The sequence below is a fragment of the Hyperoodon ampullatus genome, assembly GCF_949752795.1.
Source record: "Hyperoodon ampullatus genome assembly, chromosome: 12".
Lineage (NCBI taxonomy): Eukaryota > Metazoa > Chordata > Mammalia > Artiodactyla > Ziphiidae > Hyperoodon > Hyperoodon ampullatus.
The window spans coordinates 21,033,354-21,048,481 of NC_136925.1; the positions used below are offsets into that span (position 1 = coordinate 21,033,354).

The following is a 15,128-nucleotide window of genomic DNA, read 5'->3' on the forward strand; positions in this document are numbered from 1 at the left end:
TGACACTGTGCATTAGGACACACAGAGAAAGGACTAATATACAGACATTAAGTACAATAGTGCCTGTCCTACATGAGGGACCCATTAAATGTTTGTTACTCCAAGAACATGGGTCACAAGAAGATTGCAAGTGGGAAGGTAAATGTAAATGAGAGGTAATTCATACTCAGATTATTCAAAGGTTAAGGCCTACCCATCCTTTTGACTTTCTATCCCTTTTTATGTAACAGATGGTAGACTCCACAAAAGGTAATAGCGGTAAGTTAGAATTCTCTTTAACAAATGACCCTTGGTTCACTGATTTCGCTGGCATAAACAAAAAAAAGCAACTTTAATAAAAGACTATCTTACATGCTCCACTTCCAAACCATTCACTGACAATTCAACCTACCAGCTAACTAGCTAGCTTTTTTCTCTACCATTTCACTGAAAGTGTTCTCAAAATCAGTACTCTAAATGCCAAACCCAATTGAACACTTAAATTGTATTTAATACATTACTTTTATGAATACATTCTTTTCGTAAAATTAAAAAATTAAACAAATTAAGATAAGGCTGAAGTCTAGAGTCCCTTTTGTTCATCTGCCCTAATCCTGGTCCCTTCCTGCCTTCCCCCAGGGTAACTACCTTTCAAGCATCATTTTAGCTGATTACACCTCCCTTCTCCTTGCAACTACCCTGCTTCCTTGGTTGTAGTAACATCATTCTACTGAATTGTGCTTTCCTTTATTTCCTTTGCAGACCTGTCTTCCACTGCCTGCCCCCACTCCCTACCCTGTGCTCCTTTCTTGCTTCTAGCTCCTTACTTTACGCTTCTCCTAGGTGTAAAGTCCTAAGACTTTACTACTTACCTACCAGAATCTTGTGCTACAGATTGATACAGTCAACTTGGGATTGAACATCTCTCTCAGGCAATTCAAACAGAATATACTCCTCTTCCTTCAACGTTCTTCATTTCCACGAATTTCACTCTGAAGCCCCCAGCTAACCAAGTCAGAAACCTAGGAGGAGTTCCTAAGATCTACCCTTTTCCCTCAACCTACAGAACCAATCACCTGTTAACCACCGAGCCCTGCACATGCTGTCTCCTAAATATTATAATTTTCCCCTCTGCCCTGGTTTAGACCGTCATCATCTGTCAGCTACACCGCTACAAAAACAACTACAACAAAACAATAGCATCTATCTTCTTATACAATATACATATTTAATCAGGTCTATGTTCTGTTTAAAGCCTTCAATGATTCCCTACCACTTAAGAGATTTTACCAGTTTCTCGATTTTTACTTTACATGCATATCATTTTTAGTTTTAATTTTGAGGAAACTGATTTGTTGAAAGGCACATTGTAATATCCATAAAAATCACAAGTTAGCAGTGTTCGTTTTTTTTGATGACATATAACTATTAAAATGAAATTTCTTAAGTGTAAGAAATACCAAAAAATCATGTGTGCCACCTGTGGTACACATAACACACCATGGAAAATAATGACAGAGGAAAAAGCTGAAACTCTTATGTAGAGCATGTAAGGTCCTTCATACTGTGTAATTTCATATCCTCCCCCATGCCATCCTATGTGGAAATCATACTCAATCACCTCCTGATTTCCAGACAATGCCATGTTTTTGACTGTACTCTGTCCCAAACTGTCCCCTCTGGCCTGGAATGTCTGCCCTTGTATCTCCCAAGTATATTCTTTATCTTCATCCCAATTCAAGGTTACCTCCTGTCTCCTTGAGACAGATTTACTTTGAGGGAGTGGGGAAAAAAAAAATTTACATGTACCTTTCTTTACACCAGGATTGTATATTACACATGCCCTCATTATATGATTCATCCCACTGTCTACCCATCACACATTACACTGTGATATTTTTTATGCTTTGCTTTTTTAGATCATAAGCTCCTTGAGGGCAAGATACATGCCATTTTGTCTTCAGATTTCAGTAATGCAGTCCCTGGCAAATAATAAGCAGGAAGTTTATTGAATTAGTGGGCACAAAGAAGAATGTCAGTGAGCTAGTAAAGTTCTCTGATACTTTAATAGAGTAAGTTAGAGGCCCATCTATTCACCAATATGTAGGTTTAAAGGTAAGAGGTACTCAGTAATGTAAATGCAGGTACATAAAGAATCTATAACCAGAAATTAAATCTTTCAAAGGTTTCACTTTTTGGAATGCTTTAGCAAATTAACGAATATTCCAATTGGCAGGTGCTTTCTGTTTATCCACCACCATTATATTTTCTGTGGATGATTCTGTCATTTTATCTAATTCTTTATTGGTCAATATATATTTTTAATTTATTTTATATATTTATCTTTGGCTGCATTGGGTCTTCAGTGCTGTGCACAGGCTTTCTCTAGTTGCAGCGAGCTGGGGCTACTCTTCGTTGTGGTGCACGGGTTTCTCATTGCGGTAGCTTCTCTTATTGCGGAGTACAGGCTCTAGGTCATGTGGGCTTCAGTAGTTGTGGGACAGAGGCTCAGTAGTTGTGGCTCACAGGCTCTAGAGCACAGGCTCAGTAGTTGTGGTGCATGGGCTTAGCTGCTCTGCGGCATGTGGGATCTTCCGGGACCAGGGCTCGATCCCATGTCCCCTGCATTGGCAGGCGGATTCTTAACCACTGCGCCACCAGGGAAGTCCCTGGTCAGCATTTCTTGACAGCTCTCAAAAGAGCTTCTAAGGAAGCTACAACTATTTGATTGGTCAGTTCCTTAGTCAATAGCTGAAAAGTGCGTAATCATTCATTCTTTCCATGTGTTCAGCTAATTGACACTACCCATGACTTGATTGCATCCACTACCTATTTACATAAACTCAATTAGTGAAATACTGAGCAGAGTTAGAGCCACTTAAATCAGTATCTCTCTTTTTTTTCCCCTTAAGTTTTGGTAGAGCATGCACAGTTGAATTTGGCAAATAAAAATGCATGTGTGCATGCAAAATAAAAAATTGTATTATCCACTGTGTATTTCTAAGGCACACCTAAAAAACAGGATTTTGTTTGCCTTTTTCCTATTTGGTTAAACTCATATTTTCTCTTTTTTCTCCCCATAAACTGAATTAACTATTATTCACAGTTAGTTTCTCCTGAAAGTCATCTATAGACTACTGCCAGGTAGAAGTTTGGTACCAAAGTGATAGTTCTTCACAACGATAAGTTCTTCTAGCTTTGAAAAATGTATTATCTACTCTCAGAGATTTGGCAGTTCCTACTACATTTAATTTCACATTTTAGCCTGCTACCTTTGATGATGATTTATATGAAGACATTATAAGCCATTATTAGTGATCCAAACCTAAGCTAACATTTAATCATCTCTGGTGCTGCCAGTGCTAGTAATTCAATTACAATGCATGAACAGATTCATTTTATGCAAGGCTAAGTTTGTACATGTGGAAACAATGATAAATTCATAATTCTCTGCTTGAGGAGTAAGTTTTGGACATAGATCATTGGCTACATGTGAATCTCAATAACTTTAACGTGGAAAAAAGTTTTATAATGGTCCTAAAGAAGGGTTGGATTTTCTTGATATGATCTGAAAACTTCAGACATGCAAATGAACATTGTTTAAGGCCTGAAAATAATGGATCCAGGTGTAGAAGAAATTAGGCTTTGAGCAGATAAGAATTATTATTAAAAAATTATAACACAGGTACATTCAATACTCCCTTTTTCAGACTATGGGTGTTCACCGCTCTAGGATGTATCTTTACTGTGACACTGAGCAGGCTACTGTAAGCAATCTGCTTGTTCCTTTAAAGAAAGTCACACTAATATTCAGATCATCAAAGCTACAAGGAAGGGAGGGTTTCCATGTGAGAAACAGTAGCTGGACCTCAAAGCCCTAACTCTTTCCCTCCATTGTCAATTGAGAAGGATTTGGGAATATATTTAATAAGTGAGCTAGTGGGCATCCTTAAACAGATAAAATCTCCTAGTTAATTAATTGGAATAAAGCATGAAAATTCATGGCCATTGAAATTTTAAATTATTAACTATGCCTTGCCTCGAAATATAAACTATATTTCTTTCAGCTAAGCTGGCTATAAAGGCAAACTCCATCTACTATAGCACATTTCCCCATAAAAATTGCCTATCAAATGACCTAAAGTTTGGAAGGCATGTTGGCAAGTTCCATTTCTCCTTCCATAAGCACTGAGACAGCAACTGGAAGAAAGAGTCACTTATTTAAAAATGGTACATTAGGGGCTTCCCTGGTGGTGCAGTGGTTGAGAATCTGCCTGCCAATGTAGGGGACACGGGTTCGAGCCCCTGTCTGGGAAGATCCCACATGCCGCGGAGCAACTAGGCCCGTGAGCCACAACTACTGAGCCTGTGTGTCTGGAGCTTGTGCTCCGCAACGAGAGGCCGCGACAGTGAGAGGCCCGCGCACTGTGATGAAGAATGGACCCCGCTTGTCACAACTAGAGAAAGCCCTCACATAGAAACGAAGACCCAACACAGCCCCCCCCAAAAAAAAGGTACCTTAGATTCACTGGTTTGCTAAGTTGACATGAAGTGTTATCAAGAGCCCAACAAGTTGTAGACACTTTTTAAAAAGCTCAAAACAAATTTTTCTTGTCCCTGTGATGGATTTTGGTTTAACAAGTTTGTCTTGAATTAACAGTGAAAAAAAGATAAAAGAAGAGAGTTCAAAGATCTAGAGACAAGCAGGAAACACTAACTCTCCTTCAGAAGAATTATAGGGCTGATGGGTAAATGTCTGTAAACTATGTAACCTTGGGAAGAAACTATATTATTAGAAATTTTGGTTTTACAGTTATTTTCAATTCAAGACCATAGCATATACTAAGTCTGACCAACCCAACACTGGTGTGTATTTCTTTTTTTAAATTAATAGGCCGAACCATGCATTATGATAAATTTTAAAGTTCAATTGAGATAAAACTCAACAAATGGTCTCATATCCAGGATTACCTGTCTTCCATGGGCTCACTCAAGGGAGACCCAATTCCTCTATGAGGTTTCCCCAACTCCTTCAGGTCATCCAGATTTTACCATCTCTGATGTTTCTTATGCTTATTGTATCAATCACATTAAAAAAATTTATTGTTTTATTAAAAGAACTGTCTTATGGTTTCTCTTATATAAATCTTATGCTTCCAACAGATTATAGGCTACCAGAGAGTGAAACCAGCAGTACCTTTCTTATATTCAATATGGAGTCCATTAATTCATTTAACAATAGTTATCTTGCACCTACTGCATGCCTGGCACTGCGCTAGGAACCGGGGATGTGAGAAAAACAGATGCTATAAGCCCTAATGGAAATTAGAGTTTAAAGAGCAACAGGCATTAATCAAATTGGGAATTCCCTGGCGGTCCAGTGGTTAGAGTTCTGCACTTCCACTGCAGGGGACACAGGTTTGATCCTTGGTGAGGGAATTAAGATCCTGCTTGCTGCACGGCACAGACAGAAAAAAAAAAAAAAAAAAAAAAGAACAAATAAATAAATAATTAATTAAAAAATAAAGTTATAGAAAAAAGATGTAAAATAGCAACTACAAATAAGTTTTGCAAAGGAGACATATACAGTGTTACGTATATGAATGAAGGGGTCAGAAAGGCACTGCTAGGGAACATCAAGATCTGTAGAATAAGCAGATTTAACTTGGGGTGGCCCTCCAGGCAGAGGGATCAGAATGTGCAAAGACTCTGAGGCAAGAGGAGGCACAATAAGTTTTAAGAACTGGAGGGAAACCACTGTAGCTGAAGCAGAGGGATGAGTGAAGGTGCAACAGCTGCAACATAACCCATTCTTACCTTTGTTAATAGTTCTCTGTTTATTTTGAAATTTACAGTCCCTGGACCAGTGCTGATTTCACTCACCACTGTGTCACATTTTAGCTGAAAAGATAACAAATCAAGTAAAACAGGCATGTTATGAAACAGGCTTAATGAGCTTTGGAGTTCTAATCCTATCAGATTGGCTCCCAAGGGCAGCAGGTGGGTCCTCTCTCACAGTCATTGTGTCTGGACCTCGGCCTTAGCCCGTCTCCCCAGTTCCGTCATTCTATTTGCATTTACACGTTTTCTTCTTTTCCAGGCTAGAATACTACTCTGTATTCGAAGCCTCTGTCTTCCACTTTCCCATTCTCTCACTTCAAATTCTCTTTCTAACGTGGAAAAAAGGGAGCATCACTTTACCCCCACCCTATGTACCTTGACATGCAATGAATTCTTTTTATTTCATCCGCCTTGCATGAGAGTGACAGAACATGACATTCTGTCAAGGGCATCCGCTAGAACAACTCACACCCACACATAAAATGTAAATAATTTACATGGATACGCTTTACATTTTTAACCAACTAGATGTTCAAAGCACCCGAGATACCTATGAAGCGTGAAGAAATATCTGCTGTCACTGAGGAGCCACTAGCCTTTATTTTTGAGAACTCACAGGAGAAGGAGGAAATAAATCTTGTAATTAGGATAATTTTATTCCTGGTATACTTCCTGATAAAAATCTGGGGTAATTTTTGTGGTCAAATAAACATTTACTTAGCTACCAAAGCTCCTCTATCATATTCATTCTTTAAGCGTTTTTTTCTATGAAAGTGACTTTCATTGTTTGGGCTCTTCAGTGTGCCCATGCCCTCTTCTGTGTCACATGTAATAACCTTATTTAAAAAAAAACTTCCCCTCAAACCTGCTTTTCTGAAGGTATTACACTAACAATTTAGATGTGGTCATTCACCACAATCCTTTCAATTCCTCTTTTAGATACGGAACCCATCAGAGAAATTAGAAATGGAAGAGGTTTGTTAAATCATCTAACCACTTCTTCTCTGCAATCTTGATTCTATTTACATCTAATTATTTCTTCTCATATTTTAACGTTCATCTTCCCAGAAACTTATTTTAAAATTTGCAACCCACTGCTCTAATTTATCAAGCTTGTTCTCCTAAATTCAGAAGTCCATCCAGCTTCAATCTGTAAATTTAATTAACACTTCAGTCTTCTTGTAAGTAGTTAATCAAAAACTTGAATAATGTCAGCTCAAGAGGAATGTTTTATACCTGATTTCAAAAACCATCCTAACCTTATAGTATGCAGCTAAAATAAATTTAAATTATACTTTTCAAGGTGCCTTGAAAAAAACCACTATTAAATTCATTATTATGGCTGAGATAGCCTGCAGAGATAGCTTGCAGAGTAGTTTTTCCTTTGAAATACTACATTTATTATAATGTCAAAAAGAGATAATAGTGCTAAAGTACCTACCTTCTCTGCCAGTCTCATGGTTTGAAGTTGAATATCAGGTCTTGAATGGTCATTGTTGTTTTCCAATAGAGAATCCACAGAAAGCTGAAAGTCAGCTACTTCTCTAAAGACAGACATTGAAACAGGAAAAGGCTGTTACCTTAAAAACATTACTAGTGTAACAAACAAACAAATGAAAAAGACTAATTACTCTGTGTTCTCTACATGGACACAATTTTATCAGAAGGAATTACACTTTCAAAATATAAAGCAATCAGAAATATCATCACCTGGTACCGATTTAGAACTTTATCTTGCATCACCTTACAAAACTCTTCCACTTCCATTACCTAGTTGTAGCTTTATGATATCTCTGTGGGAGAGGCATAGCAACCACCTTATTTGATAGATGTGAAAAATGATGTCTGGCAAGTTCAATGTCTCCCCTAAAAATCCTCCTGCAACTAATAAGGAGACTCAGTAAAAAGCTCAAGTCTCGACTGCTTCTATCAGTACAAATCTTCTTCCACTCTTCCACATGCTTCCTTCATTCAAGTCCCTTTACTGACCTTCAAATGACCAAAGCACATTTTTTTTTTTGCGGTACACGGGCCTCTCACTGCTGTGGCCTCTCCTGTTGTGGAGCACAGGCTCCGGACGCGCAGGCTCAGCGGCCATGGCTCACGGGCCCAGCCGCTCCGCAGCATGTGGGATCTTCCCGGACCGGGGCACGAACCCGGGTCCCCTGCATTGGCAGGCGGACTCTCAACCACTGCGCCACCAGGGAAGCCCCAAAGCACAATTTTTAAAAAATGTTATAATCTGAGTTTCAACATGAGAGGAAGAATATTCTTCTTAACACTGAGTAGTTCCTTAAGGAGACAGTGCTGTTCTTCTCATTGGGCCGGTGATGAAACAATGCAAAAACAAAGAAACCAAGAAAGAAACACAAAGCAACCATTAGTGAAAACAATCATTTGCTTAAGAAGAGCAGTTATCTCTAGGAAAGGATGGTAGGGAGTGGAATCAAAGAAGTATATACAGGTGGCTTCAATGGTATCTATAATGTTTGATTTCTGAAAACAAAAATTCGGAAAAAAATTCAGACCTGACATATTCGAAAGTGAGCATGAGTGTTCATTACATTATTCGCTATAAATTTTCTGTAGTTTGAAATCTTCTAGGTATAAAAATAATTTTAATTAATATACAAACATCCACATAATTTCCAACACTGAACATCCTCTGATGTTTAATAATGAACTAGAGAATGAGACTTTATGGGCAGGATAAGTGGGTTGAACCATTATCTGTCTAGCCCATCTGTAATGCAAAATAGAGGAGCACAAATCACTTCCTTCTTACCACTCTTGAAATTCAGGCTCATGTCTAAAAAATTCTGTGTGGCTTTTGATCACATTAAAGAATCTAGTCAACAATGACCATTAAGGGCTTCTCTGGTGGCACAGTGGTTGAGAATCTGCCTGCTAATGCAGGGGACACGGGTTCAAGCCCTGGTCTGGGAGGATCCCACATGCCACAGAGCAACTAGGCCCGTGAGCCACAACTACTGAGCCTGAGCGTCTGGAGCCTGTGCTCCACAACGAGAGGCCGCGACAGTGAGAGGCCCGCAATGAAGAGTGGCCCCCGCTTGCCACAACTAGAGAAAGCCCTCACACAGAAACGAAGACTCAACACATTAAAAAAAATAATAATAATGACCATTAAGAATTTTCCTGAGCCTTGAGAAGTGACCAGGGCAGCAGAGTAGGAAGACCCTGAGCTTCCTTCCTTCCACATGCACACCAAAATTGCAGCGATTTACAGAGCAGCTATCCATGAAATCCACCTGAAGACAAGGAGAAACGATCTCCTACCGCTAAGGAAGGAACCACAGTGAGACTAGTAAGAGGGGCAGAGATGTGGTAGAGTCAAGACCCACAAACGGGAGGATAATTACAATTACAGAGGTTTTCTCCAAGGAGCAAAGCCCCACACTGGGCTCCCCAGCCTGGGGGTCTACACTGGGAAGATGAGCCTGCAGCATTTTGGTTTTGAAAGCCGGTGGGGCTTACTTTCAGGAGAGCCAGAGGACTGTAGGAAATATAGAGTCCACTCTTAAAGGGTGCACACAAAATTTCACAAGCTCTAAGACCAGGGCAAAAGCATAACTCGAAAGGAGCATGTATCAGACCCACCTGCAGATCTTGGAGAGCCTCCCAAAGAGCAGGAGGCACATGGAGCTCTCCCTGGGGACAGAGACGCTGACAGCAGCCAATTTAGGGAGCTCATCTCATCAGGACACTGGTGCTGGTACGTGCCATTTTGAAACCCTCCCTCTAGCTTATTAGTGCTGGGACCCAGCTTCATGCACCAGCCAGTCCTCACCACCTCTGGGATACCCCAGGCCAGGGACCTGGCCCCACCTACCAGTGGGCTGACACTAGCCCAGGGATCCCCAAGCTGCCAGAGGTGGTCATAGGACCCTCTTTACCCATTGGGGTGGACACCAGCCCTGGGACTCCCTAGGCCCTGCAGCAAGAGACACAGCTTCGCCCACTAGTGGGCCAGCATTGGACTCTGGACCCACTGGGACACATCCCCACCCAAAAGAACGCTGACATCACCTCCAGAATAGCTTGGGCACCTCAGCCAGCCATGTCAGGATATGACCACACTCACCAGTGGGCCATCACCAGCCCTGTCAAGAATCGACCCTGCCCACCAGGAGGCCACCACCAGCCCCAGGACCACCCAACACCATGGCCCTATCCATCAGCAAGCTAACACTAGCTCTGGGACTCTGAGCCCTGCAGCCAGCCACCCCAGGACTTAGCTCCCCACCAGAGGGCCAGCACTAGCCCCAGGACCCCCTGCAGCTCTGTAGCCAGTCGCCTTCTGACCCAGCCCTGCCCACCTGCTGGCCTGCACCAGGCCCTGGACTCCCTGGGCAACACAGCCAGCCACACCAGGACCCAGCCCTCCTGACCAGCCTGTCAGCACCAATAATTGGACGCATCAGGCCAAGCAGCTAGCTGGGCAGGGACACAGCCCCACCAGCTGAAGGTCAGACGTTTCAGGATCTCCGGAGCCACCAGCTGCCCTAGGACTTGGCCCTGCCCACCAGTGAGCAGGCACTAGCTCTGGAACCTACTGGGCCTTGGCCCAGCCCCAGTGGGCTGACACCGACACTGGGACCACTAGGGCCTTGCAGCTACAGATGCCAGGACCTGGCTCTGCCCACCAATGGGCCAGCACTAGCCCTAGGACCCACTGGGGCTCTGTAGCCAGTTGCCTGGCGACCGGGCCCCAGCCATTTATTGGCTGGCACCAGGACCTGGACTCCCCTGGCCATGAACTCCACTGCACCAGGATCTGGCCCCACCTACCAGTGACTGGCAGCCTTCACACAAGGCAGGGCCTGGCAACCCACTGTCCTACCCACAAAAGAGCCAGGCCTACTTGCATGCCCACAGTAGTCAGCCTGCCACAACAGAAAGACCCAAAAAGCCCACACAGGGGACACCTCTAAAGCATATGACTCTAGTGACCAGAGGGGAGCATGCTGCTAGGACCCATATGAAGTTTTCTACGTAGGGTCACTTGTCTAGAATAGGAAATGTAACCAACCTACCAAATACATAGAAATAAAAACAGAATTAGACAAAATGAGGTCTCAGAGAAATACATTCCAAATGAAGGAACAAGATAAAACCCCAGAAGAAGAACTGAGTTAAGTGGAGATAAGCAATCTACCCAATAAAGAGTTTAAGGTAATGATCACAAAGATGCTTGGGAGAATGGATGAACAGAGGGAGGAGTTTTAAACAAACAGAAGATATAAAGTAGAATCAAACAGAGCTAAAGCATACAACTGAAATAAAAATACACTACAAGAAATTAATAGTAGATTAGATGATACAGAGGACAGATCAGTGAATTGGAAGAGCAGTGGAAACTACTCCTCTATGGGCTGAAAAGAAGGGAGTGGATGATATATTTACAGCAACAAAAGGGAAAAAAAAACCCCTACAACCAAGAACACTGTATCTAACAAGGCTTTCATTCAGATTTGAAGGAGAGATCAAAAGTTTTACAGACAAGCAAAAGCTAAGAGTTCAGCACCATGAAACCAGCTTTAAAAGAAATGTTAATGGGATGGAAGAATATTGTTAAAATGACCATACTACCCAAGACAATCTACAGATACAATGCAATCCTTATCAAAATATCAATGGCATTTTCCATAGAAAAAGAATAATTCCAAAACCTGTACGGAAACACAAAAGACCCAGAATAGCCAAAATAATCTTAAGAACAACAAGCTGAAGTATAACACTCCCTGATTTCAAACTATGCTACAAATCTACAGTAATCAAAACAGTATAGTACTGGCACAAAAACAGACATATAGGGACTCCCTTGGAGGCACAGTAGTTAAGAATCTGCCTGCCAATGCAGGGGACACAGGTTCGAGCCCTGGTCCGGGAAGATCCCACATGCTGCAGAGCAACCAAGCCCGTGTGCCACAACTACTGAGCCTGTGCTCTAGAGCCCGCGAGCCACAACTACCGAAGCCCATGTGCCTAGAGCCCATGCTCTGCAACAAGAGAAGCCACCGCAATGAGAAGCCCACACACTGAAACAAAGAGTAGCCCCTGCTCACCACAACCAGAGAAAGCCTGTGCACAGCAACAAAGACCCAACACGGCCAAAAATAAATAAATAAAAAACAAACAAAAAACCAGACATATAGATCAATGGAACAGAACAGAGAGCCCAGAAATAAACCAACATTTATATGGGCAACTCATCTACAACAAAGGAGGAATAATATACAATCGAGAAAAGACAGCCTCTTCAATAAATGGTGCTGGGAAACTGGACATTTACATGCAAAAGAATCAAACTGGACTACTCTCTCACACCATGCACAAAAAAGAAATTCAAAATGGATTAAAGACTTAAATGTAAGACCTGAAACAATAAAACTTGTAGAGGAAAACATAGGCAGTACATTCTTTGACACTGGTCTTAATAATATTTTTTTTGCATATGTCTCCTCAGGCAAGGGAAGCAAAGCAAAAATAAACCAATGGGACCTAATCAATCTAAAAAGCTACTGCACAGCAAAGGAAACTATCACCAAAATGCAAATCACCTACTAAATGGGAGAAGATATTTGCAAACAATATATCCAACAAGGGGTCAATATCCAAAATATACAAAGAACTCATACAACTCAACATCAAATAAACAAACAACCCAATTAAAAAACGGGCAGGGTTCCAGGATTGACATTTTTCCAAAGAAGACATACAGATGGCCAACAGGCACATGAAAAGTTGCTCTACATCACTAACTCTCAGGCAAATGCAGATCCAAATCACAATGAGGTATCATTCCTACCTGTCAGAATTGCTATTATCAAAAAGACAACAAATAATAAGTGTTGGCAAGGATGTGGAGAAAACGGAACCCTCATGCACTGTTGTTGGGAATGTAAATTGGTGCTGCTACTACGTTAAATAGTATGGAGATTCCTCAAAAAATTAAAACTAAGCTACAATATAGTCTATGAATTCCAAGTCTGGGTATTTATCCAAAGAAAATGAAAGCACTAATTTGAAAAGATATGTATACCCCTATGTCCACTGCAGCATTATTTACTATAGCCAAGATACGGAAGGAACCTCAGTGCCCATCAATACATGCGAATAAAGAAGCGAATAAAGAAGATGTGGTGTGTGTGTGCGCACACACACACACACACCACTGGAATATTATTCAGCCATAAAAAGAATGCAGTCTTGCCATTTGCAGCAACATGGATGGACCTAGATGGTATTCTAAGTGAAATAAGTCAGACAGAGAAAGACAAATACTATATGATTTCACTTAATTGCAGACTCTAAAAAACAAAACAGATGAACAAACATAACCAAACAGAAATGGAATCATAGACACAGAGAACAAACAGGTGGTTGCCAGAGGGGAAGGGTGTAAGAGGAAGAGAGAAATGGGTGAGGAAGATTAAAAGGGACAAACTTTCAGTTACAAAATAAATGAGTCACAGGTATGAAATGTACAGTGTGGGGAATATAGTCAATAATTATGCACTGCCCTTGCATGGTGACCAATGACAACTAGACTTAACGTGATCATTCTGAAATGTACAGGAATCACTATGTTGTAGAAGATGAACAGTGTTGTAGGTCAATTATACTTCAAAAACAAACAAACAAGCAAACAAACTAACAGACTCCTAGAAAAAGATCAGATTTGTGGCTACCACAGGTGGGGGTTAGGGGGAGGGGGAATTAGATGAAGGTAGTCAAAAGGTACAAACTTCCAGTTATACGATAAATAAGTACTAGGGATATAATGTACAACATGACAAAGATAATTAACACTTGTATGTTAAGAGAGTAAATCCTGAGAGTTTTTATCACAAGGAAAAAATTTTTTTTCTCTATTTCTTTAATGTTGTCTATAGGAGATGATGGATGTTCACTAAACTTACTGTGGTCATCATTTCATGACAATATGTATGCCCAATCACCATGCTATACACCTTAAACTCATACAGTGCTGTATGTCAATTATGTCTCAATAAAACTGGGGCGGGGGGAGGATTCTCCTGCACCTTAGTCCGTTATCCAGCAGCCTAGTGTGGATTACACTTATCAACCCAAACTCATCTACTGACATTTGAGGTGTAACCAAAGACCCAAATTCAACTATTAATCAGTGTCTGGGTGCTCTTGGGCATGCTGCTTAATTTCTTTTGTAGCACAGTAAAATGGTGATGATAATGGCGCCTACTTAAGTTCTGGTAAAATAATCCTAGTTCTGATGTTAAATAAAAATGTTAATACAGTACCAAGCCATGGGGAATTATTCTGTCTGTAGTACTTCACTTACTGGATTGGTTGGCAAACCATTCTGTTTCTTTTCTAAGACTATTCTCTAATGATTACATAACAATTCAACTTTCTAAAGATTAACTGTAATTGTGGAAACTCATATAAGGTTTGAATATATTTATTCTTACCAAAGAACTGATAATTTAGTCAAGTATTTGTGCCAATAATGTGGGAAAATGAAGAAATTAGTTTAACTAAATAGGAATAACACAAAGATTAAAAAAAATAAAAACCATATAAAGTTAAAATAAGAGCTATAACAGCAATATTAATTGAAAATAAAGATTTGAATGTACCAAAGATTAAATAATGATTTGACATATAGCTAAGATGCTTTCTTTTTTTTTTTTAAATTGAAGTATAGTTGATTTACAATGTGGTGTTAATTTTTGCTGTACAGCAAAGTGATTTAGTTACACATACATACATATATACATACATTCTTTCTGATATTCTTTTCCACTATGGTTTATCTCAGGATATTCAATATACTTCCCTGTGTGGGATACTTTATAAAAGGTTTAATATGACCATACACCTACAGGATGGCTCTCAAACATCCAGGAAAACCCAAACAGGTCACATGATTTTCTATAGATGGTTTAAAAAGTTAATAATACGAAGTATCCAAAATTTTATTTGAGACATAAATAATAAACTAATTCAATTAAAAAATTATCAATAAAATATTTTCAAGTAGTTCAATGGTATAAGGACAAATTTAAAAAATCATCCTTTGGGCTTCCCTGGTGGCGCAGTGGTTGAGAGTCCGCCTGCCAATGCAGGGGACATGGGTTCGTGCCCTGGTCCGGAAAGATCCCACATGCCGCAGAGCGGCTGGGCCCGTGAGCCATGGCCGCTGGGCCTGCGTGTCCGGAGCCTGTGCTCCGCAACGGGAGAGGACACAACGGTGAGAGGCCCGCGTACCACGCAAAAAAAAAAAAAAAAAATCATCCTTTTAG

The 15,128-nt window shown here is 40.6% G+C and overlaps 1 protein-coding gene across 3 annotated transcripts in view; it reads right to left on the minus strand.

The window, feature by feature from the left end:
* The window catches only part of RARS2 (arginyl-tRNA synthetase 2, mitochondrial), a gene marked incomplete at its 5' end in the record, with an annotated part of 81,405 nt that overhangs the window by 37,284 nt on the left and 28,993 nt on the right, over positions 1-15,128 (minus strand). For all 3 annotated transcript variants that reach the window (XM_079716452.1, XM_079716451.1, XM_079716450.1), the window contains 2 exons: positions 5,797-5,880; positions 7,262-7,364. In XM_079716452.1, the coding sequence (XP_079572578.1) occupies positions 5,797-5,880; positions 7,262-7,364 (187 nt within the window). The remainder of the gene's footprint in view (positions 1-5,796; positions 5,881-7,261; positions 7,365-15,128) is intronic.